Source organism: Bombina bombina, chromosome 2, assembly GCF_027579735.1.
Source record: "Bombina bombina isolate aBomBom1 chromosome 2, aBomBom1.pri, whole genome shotgun sequence".
Taxonomy (NCBI): domain Eukaryota; kingdom Metazoa; phylum Chordata; class Amphibia; order Anura; family Bombinatoridae; genus Bombina; species Bombina bombina.
The window spans coordinates 416,943,175-416,955,950 of NC_069500.1; the positions used below are offsets into that span (position 1 = coordinate 416,943,175).

The 12,776-nt window shown below is 40.6% G+C and overlaps 1 protein-coding gene across 1 annotated transcript in view; it reads right to left on the reverse strand.

Annotated features, from left to right (window-relative positions):
* The window catches only part of PPM1F (protein phosphatase, Mg2+/Mn2+ dependent 1F), a 214,571-nt gene that overhangs the window by 114,690 nt on the left and 87,105 nt on the right, over positions 1–12,776 (reverse strand). Inside the window, exon 4 of the mRNA XM_053701941.1 lies at positions 2,093–2,281. Coding sequence (XP_053557916.1) covers positions 2,093–2,281 — 189 coding nt within the window. The remainder of the gene's footprint in view (positions 1–2,092; positions 2,282–12,776) is intronic.

A 12,776-nucleotide genomic window follows, 5' to 3' on the forward strand; every position in this document is an offset into this window, starting at 1 on the left:
GGAGACATTAACAACGCATTTGAAGGACAGATAATGCTCTAGAATCACGCACAAAAACACAATCAGCTAAAAAAGGATATAACGCACCAAAACCCGAAATGTGTATAGCCGAGAGTATGTGTGCTAACCCAGCGTGTGCAAAACAGCCGAAGCGTGACAATAACTAAAACAGATCAAATAGACGTACGCTAACCCGTAAGTGTAAATCCAAAGTGTGCAAACCCTTATGTGCAGGAATTAAAACTAAGTGAAAATAATGCAGATACATGCAAAACAGCAAGGGGGATAATGTAAAGGATACTGTCCCAGGGGTTTATCTATCTATCTATCTATCTATCTTAAGTGCTCAAAAATGTAAAAAACAAAAAAGTATACTTAGCAATAGACACTCATCCACCAGCAAATAAGCAGCAGTCAGCCAAACCAGTACTGAATATCAGCAAATGTTTATGAAATGAGAAGTATATAGTAGATTTATAGAGGGAAGGGAAGTCAATGCAAGCAATTATGAAAGTTTATGATACATTTCACATGAGGTGAAAAAAGAATCACAAACCATACCCTAAATACATAGCTCTGACAAGCAATGTACTCTGAGGGGAAACCGGGCCTCAATATCGACTAAAAACCCCTCTTCTTTGAAGAATCAAATGCAAATCTACATTATGCACCACCTCAAGCAGAGGCAAAGTAATGACTGAGGTATATGTGAGGGGTTTTATAGGGCTCTTGGGGTTTGGGAATCTCTGCCTCCTCCTAGTGGTAGAGAAGAGTAATTCCCAGGAGTAACGGATCGTTGACTCTCACCACCTGTATGAAAGACAGAAAAAAAAATTAAGAGTGGCAAACTACACAATGATATTTGTTACTGTGCATACAACCTATCAATCTTGAGGTGTCAAATAAAATGTAGTAAAATAATCTGACATATGCATTATATTATTAAATAAAATTGACCATCAGAGATTTTCCTGGTGTAAATCAAATGTTTACATTTAAAAGGAAGGGGAGGGAGAGGGGGGGGAGATTTATAACAAAAAGTTTGGGGGGAAATTACCAGCTTGCAAAATGTGTGGAAAAAAAAACATCAAATTTATACCCCCAAATGATGTACTGTTTGAAAGAGCAGACAATTGCCTTTCAAAACTGTCAGGTCGTGGGGGTTTCTGGGCATTAAGGGAGTTGTGATTGAAAGGATTTATACTTGCCCTCTATCAGAACAAAACAAAAAGACCCCAAAACTATGTATTTCATTGCTCACTAACTATCATTCCTTATTTTTCTTCATACTGGCATTCCATTATAGTTACCCATATGATTTATTGACCAACAGAGACCCACATCTCACATGAAAGCCTCTAAAAAGGCTCTTTTTTGTAAAGAACTTTGGATCATTCTCCTCTTTTGATACTCTTATGTAGTAAAGTATTCTAGTGCGCTAAAATGCAGGACAAAATGTTTGGCAACATTTCCAGTTTTATCTTAATTTATTAAGTGGTTATAAACACAAGTACTATACTGAAAAGTAAGATATATACAGTATTGGAAAAGCTCTAATAGTCAGTTAAAACTAATATTAGGAAAGAATATGTAATAACAAGGTTATTAAAAATACCTTTTAAATAGGACGGATATTTAGAAGTCTCCACTACATCTTTTTTTTTTATATAAATTTTAGGAATATATCATTTCTGCAACACCACCAGAAGCAGGTTCTAACATCTAACTGAAAATCAATCTCCTAAAAGATAGTTATACTTTCTATCTTAAAGGAACAAAATAGTCAGAAGATTACATTGCTCTATTCCGTTACATTACAGAGTGTTTAAATCCCCCAAAGGGGTTAAAAAAAAAAGTAGAAGTGCCACTTGGGACCCGAGGAGCACGGCAATTATTAGTGCTAGTCACTTGACTGTAATTTTTCAACTATTATGGCCTTTTAATTACTAACTTACAATGCTTTTTTGCAAATGCACCCACAGCGCCGTCCTATGACAAAGAGTTAAGAATATGAAGAGTATATAGAGAAAATATTTTGTTTGTGTGTATTTCCTGATTCTAAAAAACAAAAACTTGTTACATTTAAGATCACCTCTCTCTTTGCCTTCCGCAGGAACATGGCATCCGTCAATTGAAAAGATTCCTTAAGTGCCTGTGCTGGGTCCTGTGCCAGCAACTCATGACGTGCCACCATAACATGAACGTGAGTAGCGGCGTAATTAGCAGCATCCATTCCCCCATGTCCATCAAACACTGCAAAATAGGCCCGTTCCACACCATCCTGAGGACAAGAAATATGGTTGTCTGTCAAATTACAGTCTACAGTAAAAAAGCAACTCTTAGCATTAACTAATTTGAAAAAAGGGTTGTGGATATGCGCATCAAACATTAGTGACCAATACTGGATTTGAGATTACATTGCTGTCTATCTGTATGGGACGAACATGTGTGTGTATATATATATATATATATATATATATAGCTTACCTGAAAAATGTCTCTTTCCAGATATGAAGAGCCCACAACGTCATTCCAATTACTAGTGGGAATATCACTCCTGGCCAGCACGAGGAGGCAAAGAGCACCACAGCAAAGCTGTTAAGTGTCACTCCCCTACCCATAATACCCAGTCATTCGACTGAAGGGTAATGGAAAAAGGAATAATACAAAAAGGTGTAGAGGTGCCTGAGGTTTAGTAAAAAATAACTGTCTTAATTAAGGGTGGGGTTGAGGACAAGAGAGTAAAAGAGAGAAAAAGAGAAAGAGAGTGTGTATGTATATACACACACACACATAGTGTGTGTGTGTATGTAATATATATACACACACACACACACATACACATACATACACACACACACACACACACACACACACACACACAGTGGATATAAAAAGTCTACACACCCCTGTTAAAATGTCAGGTTTCTGTGATGTAAAAAAATGAGACAAAGATAAATCATTTCAGAACTTTTTCCACCTTTAATGTGACCTATAAACTGTACAACTCAATTGAAAAATAAACTGAAATCGTTTAGGTAAAGGGAAATAAAAGTAAAAAAAAAAAAATAATATGATTGCATAAGTGTGAACGCCCTTAAACTAATACTTTATTGAAGCACCTTTTGATTTTATTACAGCATTCAGTCTTTTTGGGTATGATTTTTTCAGCATGGCACATCTTGACTTGGCAAGATTCGCCCACTCTTCTTTGCAAAAACACTCTAAATCTGTCAGAATGCGAGGGCATCTCCTGTGCACAGCCCTCTTCAGATCACCCCACAGATTTTGAATTGGATTCAGGTCTGGGCTCTGGCTGGGCTATCCCAAAATGTATGCTTTGGGTCGTTGTCATGCTGAAAGATGAAGTTCCTCTTCATGTTCAGCTTTCTAGCAGAAGCCTGAAGGTTTTGTGCCAATATTATTTGGAACTGTTCATTATTTCCTCTACCTTGACTAAGGCCCCAGTTCCAGCTGAAGAAAAACAGCCCCAAAGCATGATGCTGACACCACCATGCTTCACTGTGGGTATGGTGTTCTTTTGGTGATATGCAGTGTTTTTGCGCCAAACATATCTTTTGGAATTATGGCCGAAAAGTTCAACTTTGGTTTCATCAGACCAGAACACCTTTTGCAACATGCTTTTGGGAAACTTCAGATGTGTTTTTGCAAAATTTAGCCGGGCTTGGATGGGTTTTTTTGTAAGAAAAGGCTTCCGTCTTGCCACTCTACCCCATAGCCCAGACATATGAAGAATACGGGCGATTGTTGTCACATGTACCACACAGCCAGTACTTGCTAGATATTCCTGCAGCTCCTTTTATGTTTCTGTAGGCCTCTTGGCAGTCTCCCAGACCAGCTTTCTTCGTCTTTTCATCAATTTTGGAGGGACATCCAGTTCTTGGTTATGTCACTGTTGCACCATATTTTCTTCACTTGATGATGACTGTCTTCACTGTGTTTCATGGTATATCTAATGCCTTGGAAATTCTTTTGTACCCTTCTCCTGACTGATACCTTTTAACAATGAGATCCCTCTGATGCTTTAGAAGCTCTCTGCAGACCATGGCTTTTGCTGTAGGATGTGACTAAGAAAATGTCAGGAAAGACCTACTAAAACAGCTGAACTTTATTTGGGGTTAATCAGAGGCACTTTAAATGATGACAGGTGTGTACTGACTCCTATTTAACATGATTTTGAATGTGATTGCTTAATTCTGAACACAGCTACATCCCCAGTTATAAAAGGGTGTTCACACTTATGCAACCATATTATTTTATTTTTTTATTTTTATTTCCCTTTATCTAAAATATTTCAGTTTGTTTTTCAATTGAGTTGTACAGTTTAAAGGTCACATTAAAGGTGGACTTCTTAGGGTTGACAGCGACAGAAGTATCGGAGTCGTCCAAAGTAGCCAATACCTCCTTTAACAGTACACTAAGATGTTCAAGCTTAAATCTGAAGTTTACTTCTTCAGTATCAGATAAAGGAATTATGCTGTCCGAATCTGAGATTTCACCCTCAGAGGCTACCGACATATCCTCCTCAGACTTATGAGGGAGGGCAACCTGCGTAGCAGTAGGTGGAACAGAAACCTTACTATCTGAATGTCTCATTTTCCTCTTACATTTAACCAGCATAGGAAAAGCAGATAATGCTGCAGATACCGTAGAAGATACCTGTGCAGCAAAATCTGCAGGCAAATTAACTCCTCCAGGAGGCTGAGAGGAACTGCAGGGCACTGTATGTGATGCTATTGAGGCTTGGGACGTTTGAGGAGAAAGCTGTGGCATTGCCTGAACAGCATCATCCTGTGAGACATTGGGCACAGTGGGCAACAATTTATTAGTGCTAGATAAGCATGCAGCACAGAATTGCATATGCAAAACATTTTGTGCCTCAAGGCATAACAACTATTTATCAAAAGATACATAGTCTTCCATGTCCAGAAAAAACAAAACCCCAAAATTACATGAATTTTTTTTTTAAAATTCAATTTATTGGGAACTGTCACTTTAAGAAATAGAAAATACCTGAGAGAGTTTAGCACTACGTATCTATGCTAGCTAAACAAACAAATTAGAACCTCTACACCTCAGCTTGACTGAGGTGTCCTTACCTGACCTTCGTTTAAGTAAATGTCACAGAAAAACGGCAGAGAGCTCTCCTGCCGATCAAAGGAAGCCAGATGTTGGCAACAGTGACGGCGCCGCTCCGCTTAGTGAACTGAAAGCGGGTCACGTGACAAGCCGATGAGAAATTGTGCAGATAAAATAAAAGCGTGCGTTACTGAAACACCCTCTGCAAATATTGTTTGCAGAACTGTAAAAACCCATACAACCCTGAATAAATAATGCAAGTGTGCCATAATTATGTGACTCATTCTACCACAAGCAACTTGTTCGGCTTATACAAACTGTTGGCCCACAATAAAGTAACAAGGAATATACTTTAAATCCCAGATAAAAAAGTAATAACCCCTTAGTCTCTAGTCACATATAAGTGCCTGCTCTCTGCCTGTAAATATCCTGAATAAAGGATATACATGTCCCAAATTAAAATTGCAGCTCAATCTTCTTAAGTGCCAATCTCTAATACCTAGAAGAGAAAGGGCACTTACCTGCAATCTAGCTGTCAGGCAGGACGACAGCTTACAAGGAGTGAAAGGACACATACTCCTCACAGAGACCTGTAGAAAAAGAAAGAACAGAGTCACCAACTCTGACTTTCTATAACTAGGGCAGCAATATGTTGGGAAAAAAATAAGGTCCACCTCACAACTTCCTAATTGCTTAAAACCACCACTACTCTGCTGAAAAGATTAACGTGGACTCCGCTATGCCCAAATCCTTGCTTGCTGGGAAAAGTACCAAAAAAAGGAATTAATTTTTTCAGACACCAAACTTCACATCCTCCATTGACAGAGGCAAAGAGAATGACTGGGGATAATGGGTAGGAGAGTGACACTTAACAGCTGTGCTGTGGTGCTCTTTGCCTCCTCCTGCTGGCCAGGAGTGATATTCCCACTAGTAATTGGAATGACGTCATGGACTCTCCATATCTTAGGAAATTTTATATAGTGGTAATGACAGGAGCAGTATGTCACAAGAACAACAGGAAGGTTGGATATGAAAGGGTTTCAGTTGACAGAGAACCATGTATGGAGGTGCAGTATTAAAGAGTGCTTTATAACTTGGATAGCTAGTTAACGGACTAAATAACATGGAGTCAGATTTGCTTATGCCCAGATCTGACAGAAGAACAACTTTGGTTTTGGAAATCCTCTGCTCTTAATAAACTGGGGGCAGGGGCTACACTGAGTATTTCTAAGTGCTAATTTTACAAGAAAACAAAAATCGGTCCCCAGAACTGCACTCCACACTCAAGGATTGTTTTGCTGCATACTCCTGACTGGCAATTTCCATTGGGATACATTATGAAAGGGTTAAACCAACTATAAAAACAGAATTTATGCTTACCTGATAAATTACTTTCTCCAACGGTGTGTCCGGTCCACGGCGTCATCCTTACTTGTGGGATATTCTCCTCCCCAACAGGAAATGGCAAAGAGTCCCAGCAAAGCTGGTCACATGATCCCTCCTAGGCTCCGCCCACCCCAGTCATTCGACCGACGGACAGGAGGAAATATATATAGGAGAAACCATATGATACCGTGGTGACTGTAGTTAGAGAAAATAATTCATCAGACCTGATTAAAAAAACCAGGGCGGGCCGTGGACCGGACACACCGTTGGAGAAAGTAATTTATCAGGTAAGCATAAATTCTGTTTTCTCCAACATTGGTGTGTCCGGTCCACGGCGTCATCCTTACTTGTGGGAACCAATACCAAAGCTTTAGGACACGGATGAAGGGAGGGAGCAAATCAGGTCACCTAAATGGAAGGCACCACGGCTTGCAAAACCTTTCTCCCAAAAATAGCCTCCGAAGAAGCAAAAGTATCAAATTTGTAAAATTTGGCAAAAGTGTGCAGTGAAGACCAAGTCGCTGCCTTACATATCTGGTCAACAGAAGCCTCGTTCTTGAAGGCCCATGTGGAAGCCACAGCCCTAGTGGAGTGAGCTGTGATTCTTTCAGGAGGCTGCCGTCCGGCAGTCTCATAAGCCAATCGGATAATGCTTTTAAGCCAAAAGGAAAGAGAGGTAGAAGTCGCTTTTTGACCTCTCCTTTTACCAGAATAAACAACAAACAAGGAAGATGTTTGTCTGAAATCTTTAGTAGCCTCTAAATAGAATTTTAGAGCACGGACTACGTCCAAATTGTGTAACAAACGTTCCTTCTTTGAAACTGGATTCGGACACAAAGAAGGTACAACTATCTCCTGGTTAATATTTTTGTTGGAAACAACTTTCGTAAGAAAACCAGGCTTAGTACGCAAAACCACCTTATCTGCATGGAACACCAGATAGGGCGGAGAACACTGCAGAGCAGATAACTCTGAAACTCTTCTAGCAGAAGAAATTGCAACCAAAAACAAAACTTTCCAAGATAATAACTTAATATCTACGGAATGTAAGGGTTCAAACGGAACCCCTTGAAGAACTGAAAGAACTAGATTTAGACTCCAGGGAGGAGTCAAAGGTCTGTAAACAGGCTTGATCCTAACCAGAGCCTGAACAAATGCTTGAACATCTGGCACAGCTGCCAGTCTTTTGTGAAGTAAAACAGATAAAGCAGAGATCTGTCCCTTCAGAGAACTTGCAGATAATCCTTTCTCCAAACCTTCTTGTAGAAAGGATAGAATCTTAGGAATTTTTATCTTGTTCCATGGGAATCCTTTAGATTCACACCAACAGATATATTTTTTCCATATTTTATGGTAAATTTTTCTAGTTACAGGCTTTCTAGCCTGAATCAGAGTATCTATTACAGAATCTGAAAACCCACGCTTTGATAAAATCAAGCGTTCAATCTCCAAGCCGTCAGTTGGAGGGAAACCAGATTTGGATGTTCGAATGGACCCTGAACAAGAAGGTCCTGTCTCAAAGGTAGCTTCCATGGTGGAGCCGATGACATATTGACCAGGTCTGCATACCAAGTCCTGCGTGGCCACGCAGGAGCTATCAAGATCACCGAGGCCCTCTCCTGATTGATCCTGGCTACCAGCCTGGGGATGAGAGGAAACGGTGGGAATACATAAGCTAGGTTGAAGGTCCAAGGTGCTACTAGTGCATCTACTAGGGTCGCCTTGGGATCCCTGGATCTGGACCCGTAGCAAGGAACCTTGAAGTTCTGACGAGACGCCATCAGATCCATGTCTGGAATGCCCCATAATTGAGTTATTTGGGCAAAGATTTCCGGATGGAGTTCCCACTCCCCCGGATGGAATGTCTGACGACTCAGAAAATCCGCTTCCCAATTTTCCACTCCTGGGATGTGGATCGCAGACAAGTGGCAGGAGTGATCCTCCGCCCATTGAATTATCTTGGTCACTTCTTTCATCGCCAGGGAAGTCCTTGTTCCCCCCTGATGATTGATATATGCAACGGTCGTCATGTTGTCTGACTGAAACCTTATGAATTTGGCCTTTGCTTAGTTGAGGCCAAGCTCTGAGAGCATTGAATATCGCTCTCAGTTCCAGAATGTTTATCGGGAGAAGAGACTCTTCCCGAGACCATAGACCCTGAGCTTTCAGGGATTCCCAGACCGCGCCCCAGCCCACTAGGCTGGCGTCGGTCGTGACAATGACCCACTCTGGTCTGCGGAAGCTCATTCCCTGTGACAGATTGTCCAGGGTCAGCCACCAACGGAGTGAATCTCTGGTCTTTTGATCTACTTGAATCATCGGAGACAAGTCTGTATAATCCCCATTCCACTGTCTGAGCATGCACAGTTGTAATGGTCTTAGATGAATTCGTGCAAAAGGAACTATGTCCATTGTTGCAAAAATCAATCCTATTACTTCCATGCACTGCGCTATGGAAGGACGAGGAACAGAATGAAGTACTTGACAAGAGCTTAGAAGTTTTGATTTTCTGACCTCTGTCAGAAAAATCCTCATTTCTAAGGAATCTATTATTGTTCCCAAGAAGGGAACTCTTGTTAACGGGGACAGAGAACTTTTTTCTTTGTTCACCTTCCATCCGTGAGATCTGAGAAAGGCTAGGACGATGTCCGTATGAGCCTTTGCTTTTGACAGGGACGACGCTTGAATCAGGATGTCGTCCCAGTAAGGTACTACTGCAATGCCCCTTGGTCTTAGAACCGCTAGAAGGGACCCTAGTACCTTTGTGAAAATCCTTGGAGCAGTGGCTAATCCAAATGGAAGTGCCACAAACTGGTAATGCTTGTCCAGAAAAGCGAACCTTAGGAACTGATGATGTTCCTTGTGGATAGGAATATGTAGGTACGCATCCTTTAAATCCACGGTAGTCATAAATTGATTTTCCTGGATAGTAGGTAGGATCGTTCGAATAGTTTCCATTTTGAACGATGGTACCCTGAGAAATTTGTTTAGGATCTTTAGATCCAAAATTGGTCTGAATGTTCCCTCTTTTTTGGGAACTATGAACAGATTGGAATAAAATCCCATTCCTTGTTCTCTTATTGGAACTGGATGTATCACTCCCATCTTTAACAGGTCTTCTACACAATGTAAGAATGCCTGTCTCTTTATTTGGTTTGAAGATAATTGAGACCTGTGGAACCTTCCCCTTGGGGATAGTTCCTTGAATTCCAGGAGATAACCTTGAGAAACTATTTCTAGCGCCCAAGGATCCTGAACATCTCTTGCCCAAGCCTGAGCAAAGAGAGAAAGTCTGCCCCCCACTAGATCCGGTCCCGGATCGGGGGCTATCCCTTCATGCTGTTTTGGTAGCAGTGGTAGGCTTCTTGGCCTGCTTACCCTTGTTCCAGCCTTGCATTGGTTTCCAGGCTGGTTTGGGTTGTGAAGTATTACCCTCTTGCTTAGAGGATACAGAATTAGAGACTGGTCCGTTTCTGCGAAAGGGACGAAAATTAGGCTTATTATTAGCCTTAAAAGACCTATCCTGTGGGAGGGCGTGGCCCTTTCCCCCAGTGATGTCTGAAATAATCTCTTTCAAATCAGGTCCAAATAATGTTTTACCTTTGAGAGGAATGTTAAGCAATTTTGTCTTGGAAGACACATCCGCTGACCAAGACTTTAGCCAAAGCACTCTGCGCGCCACGACAGCAAACCCTGTATTTTTCGCCGCTAATCTAGCTAATTGCAAAGCGGCATCTAAAACAAAAGAGTTAGCCAATTTAAGTGCTTGAACTCTGTCCATAACCTCCTCATACGAAGATTCTTTACTGAGCGATTTTTCTAGTTCCTCGAACCAGAAACACGCTGCCGTAGTGACAGGAACAATGCATGAAATTGGTTGTAGGAGGTAACCTTGCTGTACAAAAATCTTTTTAAGCAAACCCTCTAATTTCTTATCCATAGGATCTTTGAAAGCACAACTATCTTCGATAGGAATAGTAGTGCGTTTGTTTAGAGTAGAAACCGCCCCCTCGACCTTGGGGACTGTCTGCCATAAGTCCTTTCTGGGGTCGACCATAGGAAATAATTTCTTAAATATAGGGGGGGGAACAAAAGGTATGCCGGGCCTTTCCCACTCTTTATTTACTATGTCCGCCACCCGCTTGGGTATAGGAAAAGAGTCGGGGGGCACCGGAACCTCTAGGAACTTGTCCATCTTACATAATTTCTCTGGAATGACCAAATTGTCACAATCATCCAGAGTAGATAACACCTCCTTAAGCAGTGCGCGGAGATGTTCTAATTTAAATTTAAATGTCACAACATCAGGTTCAGCTTGATGAGAAATTTTTCCTGAATCTGAAATTTCTCCATCAGACAAAACCTCCCTCATGGCCCCTTGAGATTGGTGTGAGGGTATGTCAGAACAGTTATCATCAGCGTCCTCTTGCTCTTCAGTGTTTAAAACAGAGCAATCGCGCTTTCTCTGATAAGTAGGCATTTTGAATAAAAGATTTGCTATGGAGTTATCCATTACAGCCGTTAATTGTTGCATGGTAATAAGTATTGGCGCACTAGATGTACTAGGGGCCTCCTGTGTGGGCATAACTGGTGTAGACACAGTAGGGGATGATGTAGTATCATGTTTACTCCCCTCATTTGAGGAATCATCTTGGGCAATATCATTATCTGTTGTAATACTGTCCTTACTTTGTTTGGACACTATGGCACAATTATCACATAAATTTAAATGGGGAGACACATTGGCTTTCATACATATAGAACATAGCTTATCTGATGGTACAGACATGTTAAACAGGCTTAAACTTGTCAACAAAGCACAAAAAAACGTTTTAAAATAAAACTGTTACTGTCACTTTAAATTTCAAACTGAAAACACTTTATTACTGAATATGTGAAAAAGTATGAAGGAATTGTTCAAAATTCACCAAAATTTCACCACAGTGTCTTAAAGCATTAAAAGTATTGCACACCAAATTTCAGAGCTTTAACCCTTAAATTAACGGAACCGGAGCCGTTTTTACATTTAACCCCTATACAGTCCCAGAATGAGGCTCTGTCTATAACTAGAAAGGCCCCCATCTGAAAAAGGTGTCCAACACAGTGCCTGCCGTTTTTCTAAACGTTCCCCAAGATTATAATACCAATAATTAGTTAGAATCTGCATAATATGCCTAGTAAAGCAATTGTTTTAGCCCAGAAAAATGTCTACCAGTTTTTAAGCCCTTTTTGAAGCCCTTTATTCTTTTATGTTTAACTAAGAAAATGGCTTACTGGTCCCCATGAGGGGAAATGACAGCCTTCCAGCATTACATGGTCTTGTTAGAAATATGGCTAGTCATACCTTAAGCAGAAAAGACTGCTAACTGTTTCCCCCAACTGAAGTTACTTCATCTCAACAGTCCTGTGTGGAAACAGCAATTGATTTCAGTTACTGTCTGCTAAAATCATCTTCCTCTTACAAACAGAAATCTTCATCCTTTTCTGTTTCAGAGTAAATAGTACATACCAGCACTATTTTAAAATAACAAACACTTGATAGAAGAATAAAACTACATTTAAACACCAAAAAACTCTTAACCATCTCCGTGGAGATGTTGCCTGTGCAACGGCAAAGAGAATGACTGGGGTGGGCGGAGCCTAGGAGGGATCATGTGACCAGCTTTGCTGGGACTCTTTGCCATTTCCTGTTGGGGAGGAGAATATCCCACAAGTAAGGATGACGCCGTGGACCGGACACACCAATGTTGGAGAAAACAAACAGCTGTGGAGATTCTATTCCTCCTCCTCCGTGGAAGTACACTTACCTCATAGGATTGAGGGCAAGTCCTGCAAGTATAATATTTGAAAGCTTTGTTTCTCGGATTGATTACTACAAGCAACATTTGAACTTGTATATGTCTGAGATATTGTAATCTTTATTTTGTTATTTTCTATGACCACACGATTGTGTTACTTGCAGAGATCGGACCCCCTTGCATTTAGCGCTGAATGTTAAAAAATGTTCTTGTTTTTGTGTATATGGACATTTCCCTAAGTGGAAATGTCCAAATTGGGTCCAAAGTACTCCCTTTTGTTGCCAACGGTTTAGACATTAAAGGGATAGTAAACCCCAACATTTTCTTTTATGACTCAGATAGAACATACAATTTTAAACAACTTTCCAATTTAATTCTATTATCAAATTTTCTTCATTCTCTTGTTATCCATTGCTGAAGGGACAGCATTGTACTACTGACAGCAAGCTGAAAATATCTATTTAGCCAATGTGTTCAGGCACCAATTAGCAG